The following is an 11,523-nucleotide window of genomic DNA, read 5'->3' as shown; positions in this document are numbered from 1 at the left end:
GTTAAGTAATTAGCTGGGATTAATTGATTACTGCTCATCGCTGTTAGGTAATTAGCGCCTGTAACGCTGCTCAGGACCCGCTCGGGGCGGGAACCGAACCCGCGGCCACACAGTCCCTCGGGCCGGCCCGCCCTGACGTCACGCATCACGTGCCCCATGTATCGCCCAATCCGCGGCCGCCGGCGGATTCGAACGGCGGTGGCCGTTGGTGGCGTGTGGGCCGACAGGGGGCGCTGTGTCCGCCCTGGGCCGGCGGAGGGGCCGCGATGGCGGGGCCGGGGCCGGGGCCGGGGCCGGGGCCGGGGCCGGGGCCGGGGCCGGGGCCGGGGCCGGGGCCGTACCGCGCCACCCGCCTGGTGAGCACCGGGGAGCGGGGCGCGGCGGGGGCTGCGCCAGGGGAGCGGGCGGCTGCCGGGGGAGCGGGCTGCCAGTGTCAGCCGTGGAAGCGCTGTTGGACAGGAGGCGGCTCTGCCCCTCCTAGGTGCTGTCGTGACACGTGGGTGCCCTGGGACCCCCTGCCCTTGTCGCGACATGTGGGTGCCCTGGGACACCCCCTGCCACGGCATGTGGGTGCCCTGGTGTCTCATGCCCACTGTCACGACAAGTGGGTGCCCAGGGACACTCTCCCCGTGCCTGCTATCGCGATATATGGGTACCTTGCTATCTCCCATCCTGTGACTCCTTGTCACGACATATGGGTGCCTTAGGGCCACCCACCTGCTGTCGTGACATGTAGGTGCCCTGGAACAGCCCCTGCCCACTGTCACGATATGCGGGTGCGCTGGGCCCCCCTACGCCGTGCCACTGATATTCGCAATGCTCAGCCTGAGGCTTTAATTTTCCAGTTTTGGCTGTTTTGTTTCCCGTGCAGTGGAACGAGATCACCAAGTACTTCCGAGCGGGAATGCCCCTGAGGAAACACAGGCAGCACTTCAGGAAGCACGGGAGCTGTTTCACTGCCTCGGAAGCTGTGGATTGGCTCCATGAGGTCCTCAGGAATAACAGCAACTTCGGCCCCGAGGTGACCAGGCAGCAAACGGTGCAGTTACTGAGGAAATTCCTCAAGAACCACGTCATTGAGGATATAAAAGGGAGGTGGGGAGCTGAAAACCTGGAAGACAATGGTGCCTTGTACAGGTATTGAGATGAAAATTATTTAACGGCTCTTCAGGTTGAGAATTTGATTTTAAAATACTCAGATTTAGGCTGAGCAGTTGGGCCAAAAATTTAATTATTAGCATTGTTTTGCTCCTCTCAGTGTTTTACTTTGTTCTGATCCTCAGTATAGACCATACATCTTGTCTGCTCTGGGTTGTTTCCGTGCTCTTGTCTATCCAAGCTTTTAATTGGAATACATTCTGCACTCCAGTACTTTGAAGGGGAGCCAAGGAGTGGTTTGTAGTAGCTCCCTGATGCGCTTATTTCTCTTGTACCTTTTACAGAAAGTCTAAATGGGAAACGGAGCCAAACAGCTCTAAAATTAAAGGTGTTAATGGCCTTCACTTCTCAAATTCTGGGCTCAGTGCTCTGTAAACATCTGAGCATCTTCAGTGTGACTTTGGCATCACGAAAAATAGCCCAAAGTTAATTTATCACATGATAAAGAAAAATCAGTGTTTTCCTTCTTATTTTCCTGAATCTCTTCAGAATCTTAGAGTCACACTGGTATGGAGTCACAGGGTATTGTTTTGCTTAAGGAACTTATTTTATTTCTAATTTTAGCCACCAGCGCTCTTGTGACAAACGTGGGTAGAGACCTTTCCCAAATCTTCGTTTGCGAAGCCCAGCCATGACATTTCTAATCTATTCTGAATCTGTTTCACTCATCTCTCCCACCTGTTACAGATTTCCTTCAACATCTCCAGTTAAACCTCTACCAAGCCCACCAAGAGAGAACTTGGAAAACTTCCCTACAGACAAAGAAAAACTTTTTAAACTGCCCCATTTATCCAAGAGGACTTTGAAAAAACACGAGTTACTGCAGTCCCTGGTAATAACTTCTGTTTCTTACGTCGTTGCAGTTGTCTTGTATTGCCTTTATTCTTCAAAAACATAAAACTAGAAGCAATCACTTTTTGGTGTCACTGTTCTGTTGTGGCATCTCCCCTTTCAGCTTGAGAAGTAATTTGGTAGTTAAGAAATTGAGAAGTATTAAGAAATAAATTGGTATGGGAGGATTTTTGTTTTCTTCGGGAAGTATTGGGAGGGACAAATAAAAGACACAAATTATTTAACTGGTCAGCTTTTTGGAAAAGGTTGAATGTTTGTCCCTTTATTCATTTGGAATTTGTGTATGTGCATAAATTCTGAATTTAGATTCCAATCCTAAAGGAGGATAAATAATTTACAAATACATTTGGATGTGAGATATTTTTACCTTTTAAATTGCTGTTTTGGGGATTGACCAGGTCTTTTTTCAGTATCCTCTTTTGCTTTTTAGTTGTGTGTGCTTACATTTCAGTGCTAAAGCTGAAATACCACGTGGAATTTATTGTTCCACAGAATTCCCTACACTTCTGATTCCAGTTTTTGAGTTACTTAATTTTGAATTATCTTGAGTCCCGTTTATCTTACATTATAAACCTCTCATTTTCAGGAAAACCTAGAAAAAACAAAACCTGATGTGATAAAAGAGAACAAGGAAGACACACTACAAAGGAAGGAAATAAACCAGCAATATGTGCAAGAAACTTGGAGAAATATCATTCTGATACAGTAAGTAATAAATCATAAATAGCACCTTCTCATACAAGTGCTTTGGGTGTGAAATAGCCCATCAACCTTTTTAAGTTGAAGATTTTTACTGACTATTCTCTACATAGGCTTCCTAGTGTGTTTATTAACATTGAATTGTTGCATTTAAGGAATTCTTGATTATTTGCTGTTGCTGAAGTATATTTGAGTACCACAGATGCTCTTCCTTACTGATTGTTGCTGTTTGTCCCAGAGAAGAGCATGTCCTCAAATTGTTCTCCTGAAAGTGAGAATTTATTAAACAGCAGATGAGCTTTTTAAGCACCTGGTTTTGAATAGATAGGGAAAGAACTGGTTTTTCCTTCATTATTACAAACCTTCTAGACACTCCATGCTCTTGCTCCCCACAGTTTGCAGACCATCCTGGGCCTCCCGTCGCTGGAGGAGGTTCTGCAGCCAGCACAGGTGGTCCCTGAGCACGTCATGTACAACATGAGCAACACCAGCAAACACGGGGTGGTGATTCTGCAGAACAAGTCAGGTAAGATTGATTTCCCTGGTTTTGCTTCAAGATTCTATGTGATGTAATTACAACAGTAATTAATATATTTCGTGGCCTGTCTTTTACAGTTTTTTCCCAAACCACAGTACAGTTCAGTATATTTGTCTAGAAGATTTGTAGGTATATTGCATTCACTCTTTATACAACAAGATAGTCACAGAATCTTGGAATATTTTGGGTTAGGAGGAACCTTAAAGCTCATCCAGTCCCACCCTCTGCCTTGGTTTGTAACCCTCCCTGGGTGGGAAACAGAGCTAGGATAGCAGGACACTTTCCACTATCCCAAGTTGCTCCAAGCCCTGTCCAACCTGGCCTTCCATGCTTCCAGGGATGGGGCAACCACAGGTTCTCTGGGCAATCTGTGCCAGGGCCTCACAGCCAAGAATTTCTCCCTAATATCTAATCTAAACCTGCCTTCCTTCAACTGAAAGCCAGCCATTCCCCCTTATCCTGTCAAAATTACATGTGTAGCAATATTTAAAATTAATTTAAAATCTGATATTTTGTAATTGAGGTGTTATTTAATATGTGTGCCATTGTTTGTATTAGTCATTAAATCTTTGGGCTTATGTACAAATAATGTCATTGTTTATATTTTAGAAGACCTCCCTCACTGGGTGCTGTCAGCTATGAAGTGCCTCGCATACTGTAAGTCACTGAGGAGCTTTTAAGTTACAGAAACCTATTCTGAGTGTTGAAAGTAAATATTCATTATTATTTGTTCTATAATGCAGTTGTGAAATTTTTTGTGTGAATTTTCTTTCTTCACCTCTTTTCAGGGCCCAGAAACAATGACATGATCCAAGCAACTTACAGTGGGTTTGAACGGGACGTGTTCAGAACAGTTGCTGATTACTTTCTCAGTCTCCCTGAGCCATTACTTACTTTTGAATACTATGAACTTTTTGTTAATATTTTAGGTAAGTATGAATTTAGAAAGGATTGGTGAAACTGTAAATTCATATCAGCTGGGGAACAAATCTGTAAATCAAAGCAGACCTTGGTCCCTAATCTGTGTGGCAGCTTGAATCTGAGGAGGATCATCACTGCTCTCACTCTGTATTACAGTAGTAATGTAATTCTGTAGTACAGTAGTAATGTAGTTCTGTCTCATGATTTCCTATTTAAATTGCTGTCTGAGCACACATTCTGAATATTCAGTAACTTAAAAATACAGCTCATTCTGTCTGTCCTCACTATTGCAGTGTGTTACCTTTTTTATTTTTGCATGTTGGTTGCAATTATCTTGTTAAATTGCTTTTGGACTGAGCTAAATTCTTCTTAGGTTTTACTAACAGTCAACTGTAAATTAATATCTTCCCTTTGTTGTCTTCTCTGCTCAGGTAGCAGCTTTCAGAGCTGTTCCATTTTCATACCACTTGCATCTTAACTTCTATTTCATTTTCTGATAGTTATGTGTGGCTACATCACAATTCCAGATCTGTGCAGTGGAAAACGTTCTGTCCAAGATGAGAAATGTGACCCACAGCCTTCAAAAACTCTTCACTTGAACTCTTTCAAGTCAACTGAGTGTCTTCTCCTAAGTCTGATCCACAAAGAGCCTGACAAGAAAAAGAAAGATGAAGCTTCCAGGAGGTTTTCTTCAGAAGAGCTGACTGTCCAAAACCAACATACAAAGAAATGGCAGCAATATAAACTGAGACATCAGCAAGGTAGTGCTGGTAATCCGATAGGAGGAAGCTGTCAGAATCTTTTAGGTGTCAGGAACAAACAAGCTCCACCTGGAGCATTTAGGACAAGATGTTACTCCTTGGAAAGAATCGGAGCTCCTCCTTCAAGTGAGTGTAGTAAAGGAGGATGTGATTCCCTCAGGGAAGGTGGTGTGAACACTGTCACAAGAAATGGAGACCAGTCACTGCTGTGTGAGCACAAAGCTAAATCTGTGTTAGAGGTGGGCTGTGATAACATCTGTCAAACACAAACCCAGGGCATCAAGAGAGTGTCTGCCTCAGCTCTGCAGGATGAGCTGGTGGATGACACTCACGAGTCGAAGCAGATGCGCCACTCTCTGAGTTCACTGGGCAAGAGGAACTGCAGAAGCTGCACAGTCATTAACAGACCAGTTGCTGAAATCACAGTAATGCCAAGGGCTCAGCTCTGGGGGCAAGGAAAACCAAATCCCCCTGGGGTGGCTGCTTCAGTGGACATCAGGACTGAGGATTCCAAAATCACCATCAAAAAGAGACTCTGCAGAAGCAGCACAGAACTCTCAGAAAGCTCTTTCACCCCCTCCCCTTGTGTGTTGACTGGCACGCAAAGTAAGATGGCTTTCTACAGCATGTTGTACTGCTTGTTGTATGGCCTGACTAATCTCTGCTTCCTCCACCTCTGGCACTGTTGCTAGGTTTGTTGAAATGCATAGAACATGGATTTGTGAGGTTTTTTAAAAAAATCTGGTTGCTGAATAGCATTTTTTAAATTGCTGTAGCTCTGCTAACAAATAGTAACATGTAGTGTCTTTTGAGTAAGAATTGATGTGTTGGTAACTGACCTTTCTGCTCAGGTAAGTGATAAGAGATCCTGCCCCAGACACTGAGAATGAGAATTTGCACAGACCTGTCTGTTGGAGATGATGTATTTTTATGTTCTTTGAATAACATTTTTTGGGAATAACATTAGTGTCATTCTTTAAACGTATTACGATCTTAATTGCCCCAGCAATTTCTCCTAATGAAGCAAGTTGAAGATGACCACACCAACAAAGGTCCTTACCTTATCTACTGCATTACAGCAGATTTCTCTGAAACATTGATAATCACCTTGGTAAAATAGGAGATTTCTGGCACTGTTGTAAAAAATACACTGAGAGTTGATTCAAATCTTAATGCCAGCTGTCTTTGCAATTGACTTGCAGATCTCCTGCAGCCTCACTTGGAAAGGATTGCTGTGGAAGCTCTGCAGATCTGCTGTTTGCTGCTCCCACCCCCAAACCGTAGGAGGCTCCAGCTCCTGATGCGGATGATCACCCGGATCAGTGGGAATGTTGACATGCCACGGCTGCACAATGCCATGGGCAACAGGTCCTTGGTAAGAGAGCCACAAGGGCAGTATGCCTGTTACTGTAAGAGTATCACTGAAGTAATGCTCAGAATCGCTGTTTAAAACAGTGAGACAAGAATCTTGAGTTCAGCATGCTGCAAGTATTAACAGGCAGATTTTTCACCTCCAGAATACGCACAAAAATCTGACTTGAACAAGCACTTTCTTGTCTCCATCCTAAGAGACTTCAGATATTCACATTGCTTTTGTTTATGTTGGAGGGAGAAGAGAAATCACTTCTTAAAAGAATACTTTAGTCTGATTTCTCACCCGAGTGCCATTTAGAATTATAACATCGAAGAGAAGCTGTGGCTGCCAGGTTGGATGGGGCGTGGAGCAACCTGGTCTAGTGGAAGGTGTCCCTGCTCATGGCAGGGGGTAGAACTGGATGGGCTTTGAGGTCCCTCCCAACCCAAACCAGTCTGTGATTCTATTCTGTGATTCTGTGAAGATGTACATTTTTCTGTAGGTTTCTGTAGGTTCTTTATGATGTGTATTTCTTAATTGAAGGTGCTGTTCAGTTCAAGAGAAGTGGAAGTCTTAGGTTATAAGAAGTTACTTTAAAAAACCCTAAAATCAGTTTCCTTCCTTGCTTGACCAGTGGTGCAGGCAAGAAAAATTGCAGTGAAAATTGGTGTGCAGAATTTATTGTGCCGCTGTGTAGAGTGGAGAGAAGGCAAATAAATCCACAACTGTGTGTACTTACTGATGTACTGGACTCTCTCAGCTGATCCAGACATTTTCCCGCTGTGTGCTGCGCTGTGCAGAGGAAGTGGACCTGGATGAACTGCTTTCTACACGACTGGTTTCATTTCTGATGGACCATCAGCAGGAAATATTCCAGGTCCCAACTCACCTGCAGGTTGCTGTGCGAGACCACCTTGAATACGCGAGGGTGGCTCAGGTTGGTGGTACTAGGGGAGTTTAAATTCATTTGCTAATTGTTCTGAAGGTGGGATGGGAAAATGCAAATAAAACCAGTATGGTTTCAGTGTATAGATATTAATTATAATGTTTTGCAGCTGTGATGCCACTAAGTTAGTGGGTGTGGATGTTTGTGAGTTCTTACTGAAATAGTACAGAATCAGTTGAGTATTTACAGACCTCTTTTTCTTCCAGTGCAAATGTCCCAAGGAAGAAATTTGTGCCATATTGCCAACGTATTCCTACTGCAAACAAATCACTCCTCAGGAGTTCGAGGAACAAAAGGTTTCTACCTCTCAAGCTGCAGTGACAGAGCTCTTGGAGAACATTATCAAGGATAAAAACTTGTCTGTGAAGGACAAAAAGAAAAAGTTAAAGCAGGTGAGGAACTTTCACCTGCTTCTGAAATGCCTTTGTGAGGGAAGGGCTCAGTCAACAGAGCCTGGTGCAGAAGAGGGGGGGGAAGAGAGTGTTTGGTGAGAAATACTTGCTCAGAAGAGCTGATGGATGTTTTGTGTGCTCTGGTTGGGATTTTAAAGACAGTGTCTGATACCGGGGGGAATGGCTTCCCACTATCAGAGGGCAGGGATAGATGGGATATTGGGAAGGAATTCTTCCCTGTGAGGGTGGTGAGGCCCTGGCACAGGTTACCCAGAGCAGCTGTGGCTGCCCCATCCTGGGAAGTGTCCAAGACCAGGTTGGACAGAGCTTGGAGCAACCTGGGATAGTAGAAGGTGTCCCTGTCTGTGGCAGGGGGTGGAACAAGGTCAGCTTTAAGGTCCTTCCCAACCCAAACCTTCCATGATAACATACAGCATTTGACACTGGCTGTAGGGGTGTTCAAATAATGGCTTAAAACCAGTATGAAGTTACTCTGAGATCCTGCTCCCCATTAAATAATACCTGATGGAATTATAGCCTGGTTTCCTGTGGTGCACTGGCCAACAAGTCATCATTAACATGCCATAAGTGGGCTTAAAACCAATAGGTGTTAAAAGCAGTAATTTTTTACTTTAGGAGACCAACCTCTTATCTGTTCACAATCCTGAATCGTTCTTTTTGTGGCCTTGGCTTTGTGTTTTGTAACGTTTATATTCCTCAAGATTATCTTACACTTCTCTGGCCTACTAATATCTTGCCTAATACTAAAGCTAAAACACAGCAGTTCTGGCAGGATTTAATCCTGGAGGGGTTTTTCTTTTGTGGAAAAACCTTTGGCAAGTTCTTCTGCCCAATGGAATAGCTTTGTACTTGTCCTGGAATCTCCTAAGCAAATCTTGTGACTCAAATTTGAACAAGCAGCTTTTCAGAGCAGGAACTCTTTGGTGCCCCTCCTCCAGCTCCTGCCACACTGAGTTTCATGTGTGTTGTGGAAACTTTCTTGGACTGTAAAAGTGAGGCTGGACTTTGGTTCAAGATCATTAAAACTTCCTGCCTGTAAAAAAGAGTTAATTAGAGTTGATTAAAATTTGGAATAAGTGAGCACTAAGATGTGATTCACAGCAACAGGTGAAAGAGGAGGAAGAAAATAAACTAAAATCTTTTAATAGTAAAACTTAAAGTAAATACTTAAATTTCTGATGAATTCTCACAAAGCAGATTGTACTGTGAGAGCCAGAAGTGAGCAAAGCCGACTTTTAAATTTCACAGAACCATATAATTAGAGTCCTGCCATTTGAGCTGGGATAGCCATGGTGTGATAAATCACAACTTTTGCAATGATTGTTCAGCTTTGGGTACTTGGGGTAGGTTGAATCCAGCAGTAGAAAGGTTTGGCTGATGTTCAGGTGTATTTACTGTATAGATTATTTACAGTTAGTCATCTCTTCCCAAGGCCTGACACAGGGAACAGACCAAATGTCACAAATATGCCTCTGATTCCAGGTATTTTCCTTTAGCTGTGTATCTGCAGGAATTGAAATGAGATGGAATCAGAATCGTAAGTAAGGTTTTCTGGGAGAACCGCTCCAGAGCAGGTGAATCTTGGCTCCCAGTTGGGTAAAACAGACTTTTTTTGAGCTGGAGGTTTTTGGTGGAGTGTGGGATTTTATTGTGATTGCTGCTTGTGTATGCTCAGTTCCAGAGGGAATACCCCCAGATCTACCAGAACAGGTTTCCAAGGACGGAGAGCGAAGCGATGCTGCTGGAGAGCAAACCCACCATCAAGCAGCCCATGCTCAGCCTGAGGAAGCCCAGGTTTCGGAGCCTGAGGTATTAATGTCACCACACTTGAGGCATTTATCTCCTGGATGTGAGTCTGAATGATTCACCAGAGGAATTGCTGCAGGAATTTGATGCTGGCTCTGTGTAGAAGGAAGAAATGTTTACATGGATACGGTGCTGAAAGGTGCCAAAATACCCTTTTTTTTTTTTATGCAGATACTTTTGAATAACTTTTAAGAGAGAAATATTTATCTGTTTACAAATTATTACAACATAATGTACGTAGGAAAATGTGAAAATAAGCACAAAGCTGTTGTTAACCAAAAATTTATATGTGGTTTTCTATGGGAAACTAATGACCTGCCTCTTGTAACCTTTTAATGTCTGGTCAGGAATTTGTGCCATTTATTGTAGTTTGTGTAGGTTTTAATGTCTGCATATTGTGACTAAGTGCCTTCTCTATTCTCAAAATATTTGTCTTTAAACAAAAGAAGTTCTGTGAGTTCAGGACTGGGAGAGCCAAAAGTTCACCATGAATTATTATCTGCCTCCCTAAAATGCTTGTGTTTATCTCATCTGTAAAACTCTCATTAACTTTTCTATATTTATTTATATTAAAAGTCTTTAAGTATATTTCTGACATTTTCATGGAAAATTTATTTTGGATCTATTGGTGTGATTCTCAAAATAATAGGAGTGATGGATGATACAGCAAGTGGGTACAAAGGAACCAGAAAACACTAAATTCCTGTATTTCCAGAGTTAGGGATTTGATATTAATTCTGGTAAAACCAAAGCTCCACCCCCACAGGAGTATTTCTGGGAGAGAATAATTAATAATAATTAATCTACTGCATGGCTTTGAGATCCCAGACTAGTTTGGGTTGGGAGGGACCTTAAAACCCATCTTGTTCCACCTTCCAGCAGACCAGGTTGCTCCTTCCAGGGATGGGGCAGCCACACCTGCTCTGGGCAACATCTGGAACCAGCTGCTTTAGAGGGATGGGTGCTTTCCTTGGTGTGTTTAGCTGGTACCTGGTTCAGGTACCTCACCCAGTTCACAGCTGTGCATTGGAGGTGCATCCCTGGTGCTCTGTCATGTCTTACCCCTTCCTAGGACAAGAACCTGAATTGTCCTTGTACCTGCACATGGAGAATTACAGTCATTGCCAAAAAACCACTCATCAAAATAAAGTAAATCTCAATTTTTCATCTTTTTACTTGCTTTGGGTTTGTTTGGGTGTTTTGGTGTCTTGTGGGGAGGCTCTGTAAGACTCTTGTGCAAGGTCCCAGGCTGGGTCAGACACGTATTCCAGATGAGGGTCTTGGTTGAGGATTGTCACTTCTACATCTGTGACCATGAGGCTGGGCTTCAGTTTTCTCCCAAAATATATCCTTTTGCTCTTTTTTTGAAGGTTTTGTAAGTGAGAAACCCAAATTAGCCCCATTTAACCTATTTTAATGCTTCAATGTCCTGTAGATAACTTTCCACTTCCAGGGCAGATGCAAGATGTTTCTCCCTTGTAACACCTGCAGTTGACTCCTTTTAACACTCCAGTACCTGCCTGAACTTGATTCCAACACTTCCCAACCTGTTCCCTGTTGTGTAAATGCTTTGTTTATGTGTTCCAGTTAAGTAACTGATTAGGTGAGCAGCTCACATTTTGCAGGATTTGGCTTTTAAAGGCCTGCCCTCATTTCTCCCGGTTCTTGATCCAGGTTATTTAATGTTCCCTTCTAAGTTTTTGACAGAGCTTAACAAAAATGGGAATAAATAGACAAATTGACTCACTGTGAGACAATAAAACATTACAAATCAATGACAAAAATTCCATATATGGAACTTAAGGCTACTCACACCTTCCTTTTTACAGCCTTTGAGTATTTTAATCCATTTGAAATGGACAGAGGTCAATAACTGTTCCCTCCTTTTCCTGCAGAGAAAAGCAGGCGGAGTTGCTGGTACTTGTGCCTCAGAGCACATTTTTTGCTAATTAGCACCAATAACTCCTTTCTAATGGTATTAATTGCAAAGAAGAGCAGCTCTGTAATGAGTTTGTAGGTTGTCTGCTGTCCTGTGCTGTTCTGGTGTTGGTGTCACGCCAGAAGAGTTGTCTGGT

General features: G+C 43.2%; 1 protein-coding gene across 4 annotated transcripts in view; it reads left to right on the top strand.

The window, feature by feature from the left end:
* The first annotated feature begins 276 nt into the window (after positions 1-276).
* Positions 277-11,523, top strand: part of LOC116790895 (retinoid isomerohydrolase) — a 20,766-nt gene continuing 9,519 nt past the window's right edge. For 2 of the 4 annotated variants that reach the window (XM_032696403.1, XM_032696401.1), the window contains exons 1-12: positions 277-356; positions 872-1,137; positions 1,846-1,990; positions 2,597-2,715; positions 3,105-3,235; positions 3,857-3,904; positions 4,036-4,176; positions 4,669-5,535; positions 6,132-6,304; positions 7,044-7,220; positions 7,436-7,621; positions 9,318-9,451. In XM_032696403.1, coding sequence (XP_032552294.1) covers positions 905-1,137; positions 1,846-1,990; positions 2,597-2,715; positions 3,105-3,235; positions 3,857-3,904; positions 4,036-4,176; positions 4,669-5,535; positions 6,132-6,304; positions 7,044-7,220; positions 7,436-7,621; positions 9,318-9,451 — 2,354 coding nt within the window. In that variant the 5' untranslated portion in view covers positions 277-356; positions 872-904. The remainder of the gene's footprint in view (positions 357-871; positions 1,138-1,845; positions 1,991-2,596; positions 2,716-3,104; positions 3,236-3,856; positions 3,905-4,035; positions 4,177-4,668; positions 5,536-6,131; positions 6,305-7,043; positions 7,221-7,435; positions 7,622-9,317; positions 9,452-11,523) is intronic. The other 2 variants (XM_032696402.1, XM_032696404.1) reach the window with 2 other exon arrangements.

This window comes from Chiroxiphia lanceolata, chromosome 9 (assembly GCF_009829145.1).
Source record: "Chiroxiphia lanceolata isolate bChiLan1 chromosome 9, bChiLan1.pri, whole genome shotgun sequence".
In the NCBI taxonomy this organism is placed as follows: Eukaryota; Metazoa; Chordata; class Aves; order Passeriformes; family Pipridae; genus Chiroxiphia; species Chiroxiphia lanceolata.
The sequence above is the reverse complement of the archived record's forward strand: the minus strand, read 5'-3'. Positions and strand labels throughout refer to the sequence as shown.